General features: G+C 38.9%; 1 protein-coding gene across 1 annotated transcript in view; it reads right to left on the bottom strand.

Annotated features, from left to right (window-relative positions):
• Nucleotides 1-9894, bottom strand: part of ASAH1 (N-acylsphingosine amidohydrolase 1) — a 10806-nt gene extending 912 nt beyond the window's left edge. The window contains exons 1-13 of the mRNA XM_009277434.2: nucleotides 9877-9894; nucleotides 9224-9270; nucleotides 8943-9033; nucleotides 7646-7732; nucleotides 6585-6663; nucleotides 5585-5659; nucleotides 4718-4763; nucleotides 3141-3285; nucleotides 1890-1944; nucleotides 1604-1685; nucleotides 876-1007; nucleotides 473-642; nucleotides 200-213 (exon numbers count right to left, since the gene is read on the bottom strand). Of these exons, the coding sequence (XP_009275709.1) occupies nucleotides 200-213; nucleotides 473-642; nucleotides 876-1007; nucleotides 1604-1685; nucleotides 1890-1944; nucleotides 3141-3285; nucleotides 4718-4763; nucleotides 5585-5659; nucleotides 6585-6663; nucleotides 7646-7732; nucleotides 8943-9033; nucleotides 9224-9270; nucleotides 9877-9894 (1041 nt within the window). The remainder of the gene's footprint in view (nucleotides 1-199; nucleotides 214-472; nucleotides 643-875; nucleotides 1008-1603; nucleotides 1686-1889; nucleotides 1945-3140; nucleotides 3286-4717; nucleotides 4764-5584; nucleotides 5660-6584; nucleotides 6664-7645; nucleotides 7733-8942; nucleotides 9034-9223; nucleotides 9271-9876) is intronic.
• Between the last annotated feature and the right edge of the window lie 698 nt (nucleotides 9895-10592).

The following is a 10592-nucleotide window of genomic DNA, read 5'->3' as shown; positions in this document are numbered from 1 at the left end:
TTTCCATTAACCTGTTAGTGTAAATGCTGACAATTGTAACTTTTCACTGCTCAATTAGATAATAAGATAAAGCTTTAAGAGTACATCTTGATACTAGAAGAACATGGGTTGCAAAAACTTGAGCAGAGCAGATCTCAGTACACCATGGGACACTTGAGTGCCAGTGTTTGCTGCCTGACTATGTGTGTTTGAATTTCACTGGTGATAAAACAGCTGAGGAAACAATGACAATCTCTCTCAAAGTATCTCCAGGTTTATCCCCCTGCATATGCAGCTGCAGAAAATGCTTGCAGGAAACCCACCTAGATGAAGAGAAAGCCTAAAACTAAAAAACATTTGTGTAAAGAGCCACCTGGTACTTTATTACCCAGAAGCACAGACAAACTGTCACAAAACCATTAGCCACTTCTGTCATTACAGCTGTGCTTGCAAATGCCCTGAATGCTCCTGGCTGTCAGATCAGTACTGTAACGCGGGAGCTTCAGAACAGCAAGATGAGGTATCGGGAGGATGTTTACCTCTTGCGTTGTCTGGTTCAGGCATTTCATTGCAGGTGTTCTACGATTATCCAAGATTAGCGGAGGCTTCCAGCGATCGTAGTTTGTTTCTAACACGTACCACGTGCCTTTCTTGATATCAAGGCTGGAAAAGAGGTGTATGTTTGTGTTTTGCTTCTCTAAGTATATAGTTAGTACATATATAGTATATACTATACACAGCTGGATTTTTTTTTAGGCTTGCTGTGGTATTTTTCAGTGATGCTGAAGAAGTGAGTTCTTGCACAACAGAAGTCACAAGAAACATAGGACACAAATATTGGTGGAACCTGTCCTCTTCTGGAAGGCTGGGTCAGGTGTCAGGTCAAGCATACTCACTCCCAGATATCCAGAGTAGCTGTCCTGGAACGAGTTATCACACACCCTTCTCCAGAATTTTTTCCACCCAGTATAAAGTAAGCCGGAGCCAGCAGTCTTGTTTTTGCCAGTTTGTCTTTTGCATCCTGGTAACTGCAGATAACAAAGTAGTGTCGGACTATTAAACGCTATGAACGGTTCAAGTACTGAAGAATGAGTTTCACAGACCCAGGAGAAGTTTGCGTAGTTACACCTTTCTTCCCCTTTCATGCACATATGAGGAGACTGTATCACAAGGAAGGAACACATTTAAGCAAAGCTCCTCCACTCACTTTGTACTTAAAGTATGGTTGTTGAGAGGTGCTCTTTGCACTTTTTCTACATTTAAAACAGGAATAAAATGATGACATGCTGTGTCATACTCCACCTAATTCATTTATTGCATGAGAGCTTTCCTGTAATATACTACTACCTGTTGGATGTGGTTTGATGCAGAATGCTGTTACGCATTCCGATACCAATAGGTTCATTAGGGAAAAAAAAATCTGAGAAAACAATTTGAGGAGTTTTAAGGGATAGTGTGTGATGCCTCCCTCCCCACCAGAGTACCAGCAAACCCAGAACTACCTAATGTTAAGGCTTCTAGGAAGATATCTGTATCATTAGACACTAAGCATACATCTACAGTATTCATGCCAGCTGAAAGCAAAGCAGATTAAAGCAGTAGAATATTTAGGTGGGGGGAATACCTTGTGGCATTCTCTAATACTGTTCTTGTAAGAAAGCCCATCCACATACCATCTCTTCTACCAAGAAACCATTCGAAGATTCCTGAAAAATATCACTGGTTACAATAATTTGTTTTCAGAAGGTTCACTCATGCTATTTTAACTTTCACAGCCTTTAAAATGAACTGTGTTTTATCTTACTCATCTGAAATCTTTTCACCGTTTGTGTGCCTGTTTATTAAGGTAACTGGTATGCCCATCGTCTTTACAACTTGCACAGAAATAATGAGAAATGAGCATTACTCACCAACATAACCACCATCAAGACTGAAACGCTCATTCATTGTCAGAGTGAACAAGTCCTGAAAAGCATTAAACAAGTCAACCTTCATCCATCGCCAGCCCATTTAATACCAGTAATAAACAAGAGGCAGCATTGCAATTTACATGCCAGTTGAGCTTCTTGTTTGTTAGACTCTTCCCCTTTCAGTAATGGGCTGCAAGATCAAGCCCATGAGGAGAAGAACCTAATTTATCACTGCTTGAGTAAATAGAAATGATAATTCATAGTTTTCTGACCTGGCACAGCAATCCAGCAAACCATGCTTTTATGCTAAGCAAGTCAAGCCTGTGGCCATTTCGCTCTTGGTCCCCGTTGCATCACTGAATTACCAGTTTTCCTTCCCCCGCTGTATGTAACCTTCTTCTCAGACCTCTGGATACTATTCCAGTTTGAAGGCAGATTTTTAAGTCCCAGTGCTAAGTACACCCTGATATGTTATTGCTGTTCACATGGGCATGCAGCTGTACACAATTCAATCTGCACTACTTGCAACATGCAATTCAAACTCAAATCCTAGTCCTCTCCAACTAGTGTCTTTCAGAGGAAAGTGGAATTCAGCTACACTGGATCATTTTCAGAACGGACTCTTCCCAATTTATTTGACCAGAAGACAAAAATAAATGAGTACAATGCAGGGATTTATGCCAGAAATGCTCTACTATGAAAAGGGCCACCTATAATAGAGGATAAAGGCAGAGCGTGTAGAAAAGGAGGAGCTGTGGTAAGCTGGAGACCCTGGTGTAGTTCTGTACTGCTGTTTTTTAAGATGTAGATAAAACACAGATTTCAGGTGCCTATTAAAAAAAAAAATCTTGCGGTGTAGGACTCCTTTTCCAAAAAAGACTGGAGAAAGAATTAAAATAGCAGAAGTATGCCGTTTCACCTCTGGGATTACAGCAGTATATATTTGCTAGCGAGAAACTCCAACCACTTGAGCACTTTGTATTCACTCCTGTTCGTATTCAGAATTCAACATTATTTTTAAGAATTGTCCAAACATGAGTATTTCATTTAGGCAATATCCTTTTACAAGGAGGAGTGCAGCACTGTTTTCTTTTACCTTTCTTCAAATAGCTATACTGTGTACCAGAACAATTAAGAGATCATTTATTAAAAAATATCCCAAGGCAGAAGATGAAAGCAGGAAAATTTACATTTCAAAGGAAAGTCTGAAGCGTTATTAACAAATTGACAAGCCCTCCTCCCCATACTTACCGGTTTGACTCCAGACACCATGCCTATGTATCCTGCAAAATTTGTAGACTTGAATACTGTCTTGTTGTTTCTCTGGAAGTCCAAGTTTACCACTGTAGGCTTCAGTTCCCGAGTTAAAGTCCAGGAATTATTTTTAACATCCCACCTGCGGCAGACGGTACAGCATTTGAAACTTCCCTCCCTCGGTAGCTTTTAAAACTTCCCTTCACAGCGTGCAGATTTCCTGTGTGTGATGCCTGTCCTCTGATTTTACTCATGTCAGCCAACACCACTGCTGAGTAGTTACCTGAGCAGCACCAGCAAGGGACAACCAGGCAGTCTAAATGCATAGGCAGTCAGTGAAAAGAACCAGGTTTTATTTGAACCATGAGCATATGCACTACTCAGTATTAAACAGCCCCACTGTTACAGCTGGTTTGTTTTGAACACACACCATAACTTTGTTCTATTCCTGTTGGCAAAGGGAGGCCGCTACGGGTACTGCCTGTGACACCAAACCTACTGTATCCTGAAAGCAGCTGAAGCTTGTGAACACATGTTCACAGGCCTGTGAGCCAGTTCCCTCAAATTCTTACTTTTCAAAGGGAGAAAACAAACCACATACTACTGGATTTGCTCTACATGAAGGGAAGTCCCAATTCTAGTTTGTAAGATAAGCCAGAACAGTTTGTAGGCAAGAGGGTGCTAAAGAACACTTAACAGACCCTTAAATTCTCTGGAAACAATCTAGGTTCTGGGAACAGCTTTGAAAGTTGCCTTAATTTTCAGTATTTCTGACAAGTGGGAGAAGTTCAACACAAGCCAAACCAAGGGACAGGTAGAGTCACAGTTGACAACATTTGAGTTTTTGATAGGCAGGTAAGAATTTTAATGAAGATGGACATTTAAATTTCACCTGGGCATTGAGAGTCATCTGGATGAGTGACATTGTAAAATATACTGGGATAATAAAAGCAAACACTGAACTACCTGATCACAAGATATGCAATGAGAACTAAAAGAGAATCCAGTGCTGAGCAACAGAGTTTGTATCCAAATGAATGGTAATGTTAGATCAGTGGAATACAAATCACTGGCTTCTGAGTAGAAAGGATGAATGATGGGAAGTGCCAGTAGAGCCCAGTACAGTAACTAGGGGGATAACTTGGAAAAAAACCAACCACAAAACCAAGCCCCAATCCAATCCACATTTCACTGCATACACTGAAATTGATGCTTCTGTCCCATCACGTAAAGAATAAGATATACTGCGCCTCAGAGATAAGGTTACATGGACCATTCTTTGGTTCGAGACAATTTTAACTGGAGCTGAGAAAACACTAAGTAACACCGAACACAACTGTTTTACAAAGTCATTCCTGACAAGCTCGGAATAGTTTGACGTAAGATCAGCAGAACAATCCTTTTGTTTGTTTTAGCCTTTTTTCAGAACATGCAATGCCGAATTACTTGTCACGGTCTTAACAACATCCAATTCATCACTTAGACTCAAAGAATGCATGTCGAAATTTCAGGATCAGCTAGCTTTTAATTTGGGTTTTAAAAAAAAAAAAAAAGGCACAAGTTTAGGTACTTACCCGAGAAAGAGTCCAAAATCCAGGTTTCTGGCATGGTACAGCTTCCCTACATAACAATAAATAAATAAAATTTTCTAAAGAAAGAGGCATAAATTTCAGCTTAGAAAACCAGGAAATGAGTAAGCAGGGAAAATACTTGGGAAAGTAAGCAGGGAAAATACCATTGTCTAGTTGCCCTTTTCATAAGCGCAGAAAAATGGTGGGGTTTTTTTGGATCAGAGAAGTGTTTTGCCATAATTGAAATCAAGTAATCTTGTAAACTGCTGTCCATCTCAGCCTCAGATGCTTTCCACGTTATCTTAATGCAATGGTAATACCTTGAGCTTCCTCTTAAAGTGAGATGTTTGTAAGCCCTCTGAGAATCCCTCAGAAATTTCTTAAGCTGGAACAGGTGCAGACAAGGGCTGCAGAACTGAGTAAGAAAATGAAAGAGTCTCTTTTCTTAAAACAGACTATCCATTTTCTCTAGCACCATACATATGTGATAGCTAGAAACTAGATGCAAAATGGATTGCACTAGAATCCCTCATGGCACTGAGAAAGTATCAGGTGTCTGGCTGGTGTTTCTTTCCCCTAGAAAAACAAATGCCACCTATTAACAAAATAAAAACAAAACCAACAACAAAAAAGCCCCAACAAAACCAAAACCAAACCATCTTTGCAAGTATTTTTTCCTTTTTTTTAACCTAAGACACCTGTGATCTCTTACTCCCTTCTCAAGGAATATCTTTTTATTACCATTGCTTTTAGTCTCTTCTACTAGACCTTCTTGCCTGCAGTTGAGAAGGACTATCTATGTTTGTATAATTGAGGTGGACCCTCTCCTACATAAGACAAAACCGTTAACGCTATTCTGGGTTGCATTACCTGTTTTATCTTCTGCCACTATTGATGTACATACAGTAAAAATTTCATAAAAGATGTTAAAAATAACAATTTCCCCTAGAACAAAAAGAAACAAAGTTTAATAGTTTGAAACTTTTGCCATGAACAGAAAAAATTGGTTAGAAAAAAGCATACTGAAAAGTTCAGCATTCTACAATATTTCTCTTAGTTCTTATTTCTCAAGTTCTTAGAACTTGTTTAAATCTCATTTGAACTTTGAAACGACCAGTTCAGCAAAATCAAGAGCTTCCTGAAAGGCAAACAGAAGGATCAGAATCCTTTGGCCTTCTGCCTTACCGTACAGAAAGCTGACAGTCATTGCTACTTCCTCCTCTGGAAACTTCAAAACAAGCTATAAAATTCACTTTAAAGAAGAAAGCTGCTGTATGTACCACTATTCCCATATAAAAGCTGCTGACTAGCACCAGGTGTACTGCTCCCGTATGAGGGAAGCAGTGGAAGCAGATCTATGGACCTTCTCTGTCTCAATTCTGGAAGAATTCAGTGTCTGCTTCTCACCTGGAATTGCATTCTTTTGCAGGAGGTGTGGAAGGAAGGCAGGAGGATGTGGCAAGGATCACAAAGGAAAGAAAGCACAGCATGAAACTGAGCCTTGCCTTCTTGCTATGTCAACAGCAGACACACAGCTGAATGGGAAATCAATGAGAATCAAGGATTCCCCCACATTTTGGTGCACAGGAGCTGAGACTTGCTCCAGTTCCCAAAACTCAGGAGTGAGAAGCTACAGCTCTACAGAGAAGCCCCAGGCTGATGAAAGGCTTATGTGATGTATTGCCATTCTCCTCTAAAATACTGTTTTCATTTAGTGTGAGATGCAATTTATTGCTTTACCTACTTAATAATTTATTTGTTAAAGTCACAGATGACTACAACTATACTGCAGATTGGTACACATACTAAATTTAAATGAGTCTGGATTCCTAGTTTTCCACTACATTAATACAGTGTTGGAAACTATTACCCAAAGGAATCCCAGATGAATTTGCAATCCCTTGGAGTTCTTCATTGAAAGGATAAGGAAGTGTGGCCGTCAGATGAGCCTGAAAGGAAAAGTTTTGTATGTTGTTTGTGTAAATTAACACTATTTTGTTACTTAAAACAAACCTCTCCCCAATAGGTACATCCTTCTCACAACTATTAAATTGAGTATTTAATTCCTCTGCAGCCTGTAGAACTTGAGTATGTTTGTGGAGTACTTGGAAGACAAGTACATACTTAGGGAAAGTAAAAACTATTACTTATCAAAATATTGACAAATGAGCAATGGAGATTAGCACAGTATGTTAATTATCGTTAGCAGCAATAGACAGAACAGAGTGAAGCAGGACTCTTAAATGTTAAGAGTTCAACTGGAACTGAGCTTGATGTCAGTGTTTAAGGGAATCCCTAACTTTCACACATTGGTATGACTACCTGTATACGCTACCTTTATGTCAACCCCACTCAGGCACACAGGGATACAAATGAAGTGTGGCCAGCATGACAGAAGGCTGCTGTAAATAAAGACGGGGGACAGATTTGACCTTGTGCTCTCTCTAGCACTACACTGTTTTCCCCTGTCCTGATTCTATGCCAAAGTCTATTTTAATCAGAACTGAATTATTTTTTAAGATGAGGCCTGGTCAAAGTTGCCCCTGTAATCAGACATTTATTACAGTTTTCAAAACCTGATTTTATTCTACTGTTTAAAAGGAGTTGAACGTGGCAAAGAATTTCAGTGATTTGTTTTGCTACAGTGACTAAGTCAGTAGCATATATGTCTAGCATGACTAATCCAAATTCGAAAAGATCTTAGAAAAAATTAGAGGAGGAAGAGACACATGCATTTTAGGTTTGATGGTTTCAGAGTAATCCAGAGTAGGCAAGAAGGCAAAACTTCAGAGTAACTCTTCAAAACAGCATTTGTGTTCTGGAAGTGGAAGAATTATCACTTGTAAAGTTCTTAATTGCCAAATTTAGTAGCATTATAATTCTAGTAGTCAGAGCATACAGTAATAAAATAGTTAAGCTGAAAATACTTACTATTTTGTTATCCACTATGTCAACAACTTTGCCGCTGGGGAAGAAGGTATTTGCTATATCTTTAATAGTCTGGACCACAGTCTTCAGCTAAAAAGAACAAAGGCTTTTATTGAATAGAAGATCTTGAGCATAAGAATTGCTAGAATACTAACAGAACTCCTTCACATACTTTTCAAAAAAACATTTTGTTGAAAAAATACGTATTTAAAGAAAGTGCTAACTGTGGTATTCTCGGTGAGAAAAACACACCCAACTCCCCATTAAAGAGTCACTCTTCAAGCTTTATTCAAATAACTTTCTAGATTAGCTCTGACATGTCCCTCTATCAGAGAAAACGAATTACAGGAAAAAGCCATCCTCGTCTTCTGCTCCTTCGATCCCATTTTAATACTCTGCCCTCTTCTATCTTTAAAAACGTTAATTAAAAACTCTTTGCTTAAGCACTGGTGTTCTTGAAGCCAAAAAGACTCAATAAATTTCTTATAGAAGTACATGCTTTCCATTTGCGACATGTGAATGGCCACAAATAGAGTTCCACTCTATCTGATCTAACTCCAAAGTACATGACAGATAAAAACCTTCAGAATTTAAGGTGCAACCTGAAGCTTCCAATGCCCACTGGCTTAAAAGAGACTTTTAAAAGAAGTATTACGGTGTAAGTAGAATTTGTATGGCTTTCAGAGTTGAAAGGTCAAAGTCAGCAGGGATATAGCAAAAATCCCTGTCCTTTTTTGAGAAATTAAGCATTACTGAATTGAATTTTCAGCAACCTTCAGCAGAACAACTGTTTAAGTAGTTTGAAATAGGCTGGAGTATTTTTAAAATTATTTCTGCTATGTAAACACCAGTGCTGCAACCAACATCCCTGAAAAGGGCAGGAAGTTCTTCATTTCCCCCTCGCCATTTCATCATCTCATGCAGTGTTTTACGAGAAGCAGGGATGTGCGGAGGAGAAGGGATGCTGCCTCAGTTTCACTTCAGTTTACTGAGGCTGTCCCTTTGGTGTACTCCTCCCCCTTTGTTCTGTATTACTTCATGACTAAAGAGCTTTGACAAATGAAAGCCTTCTTTATGCTGCACCGTTTTTTATTCCTCTACATCCCAAACATCAGTGCCAAAAAAGTTTGACTCAAGCAATTATTTTAGTCTAGAATAATATTAAAGAAGTCAACTAGAGATATTATCCCTTTCAGAGAATTTTAGCACAGGTATTCCTTTCCAAACCTTTTTTCAAAATAAAAGGCCACGTGCTAGTTTTATACCTGCTAAGCTTCAAAGCAAGCTCTGCATTTCATACCTCTGTCTTTTTGTCCTGCACCAAGTTATCCCATCTTTTGCTGGGAGGTAAATCCAGATTTATGACAAATGTGTGTACATTCCCTTTGAACCTGAAAGATAAGTACCAGAGTTCAACTTTAAAGAAGGCTTTGAAAAAACATTTGACAAAACAGGTGCTTCCCACCTGTAACTAGCATTTTCTAGATCTGCAACAGGAACAAGTTACAAAAAAAACCTGTTAAGACTTGCAAATCACTACTTTTCTGTAATTTGTTAGACAAGTTGAATCAGATTACTTACGTTGGTCCTGAAGGAGGGTATGTTTTACTCCTGCACTCTTCTCCATACTGTAAAGACAGTGACACGTTACTATTTAGCTCCTTTGCTAAAACATTTTATTATTCTAGCAGACTTACTTAGTTTTGAATTTAGGACTAGTCACCTAATTCAATTCATGATGATTTGATAATAAAGGAAGAGAAAGTCTTGGGACTTTGGAAAGGGTGCAGAGGAGAATACAAGAGGTAGGGGACAAACAGCAGCTTCCCTGTGCTGTCTGACAGACCTTCAGACAACTTGCCGAATGTAGTCCAAGGGAAGCACAAGTTCATGATAAATATACAAACCCATTTTTACTCAGTGTGATTCAATGAAGAGCACTTCAAAACCATATTCTTTAGACAAGTTCAGAAACCTTAAATCTCAGTATGGACCAGTTTGTTCTGTTCGTTCAATTCATAATCTTGTTTTATAGCATCATTCATAATTATGCTTAGTGTTAAGCTTCATTGTGTAGCTGGAGCAGAGAAAGAATGCTGAACTTCGGGCAAATTACTCAGCTGGAGGAATGTGCTATATGGCATGACTTTTTACTTGGTGTGGAAAAGTGCTGCTGAGCTGGTGCTAAATATTATGAGGGGCACATTTCAGGAATATAACTAAAAACTAGTTACCTTTAGTCCTGTAAGCATGGCTAGTTACAAATGGAAGTTTGAGAACTATATTTAGGCATACTCAAAGTGAATGCAAGGGTGTTTTCCCTTGTAAACGTATGCATATACATATGTTTAATTATGTATTATAATTGCATGTTTTACCCAGTGAAATACAAGCAAATGCCTGCTAGCTGCACTTGTGCTTCAAGCCAGTTGAGAGCAGACCAGATTTGGTCTCTGAGCTATCTGAGCAGATCAGTAAGCTCCTAAGAGCACAGTACGTCCCACTAGGAAAAAGGAAAAGTACACATGCTATTCTGGGACTCCATACAAAGGCTCCCAAAGCACAAGTGTTTGGGAGACAGAACAGAAACAAAAATATGTAGGGATCCTTCCACCACTTCCCCGCTCCCCCCAACCCCATCCTCGATTTCCAATATTTATTTGGCTGTACTAATTAGATTACTTTACCAGTGTGTCCTTATAATGCATTCTGGCTCCAGTAAAAACTGAGACAAGATCTCTAGCAGCTACGTATCTGGGACAAAGAATCTAACTAACGTCCATGTTCTCTTTGGGCTAATCACATTATCTGTTTTTAATGCATTAATCTAGAAAACACAATGTCTTACACAATGCCACGGACTTTAAACACTGGCATAATTTGTTACAACTAGAAACAGGTATTTTAAAGTGGGATTGGTTTCTGTGAGTTATCATGTGTTTTCTTTTTG

This window comes from Aptenodytes forsteri, unplaced genomic scaffold (genome assembly GCF_000699145.1).
Source record: "Aptenodytes forsteri isolate BGI_AS27 unplaced genomic scaffold, ASM69914v1 Scaffold65, whole genome shotgun sequence".
Classification (NCBI taxonomy): Eukaryota; Metazoa; Chordata; class Aves; order Sphenisciformes; family Spheniscidae; genus Aptenodytes; species Aptenodytes forsteri.
This window is presented reverse-complemented; position numbering and strand designations above follow the sequence as displayed.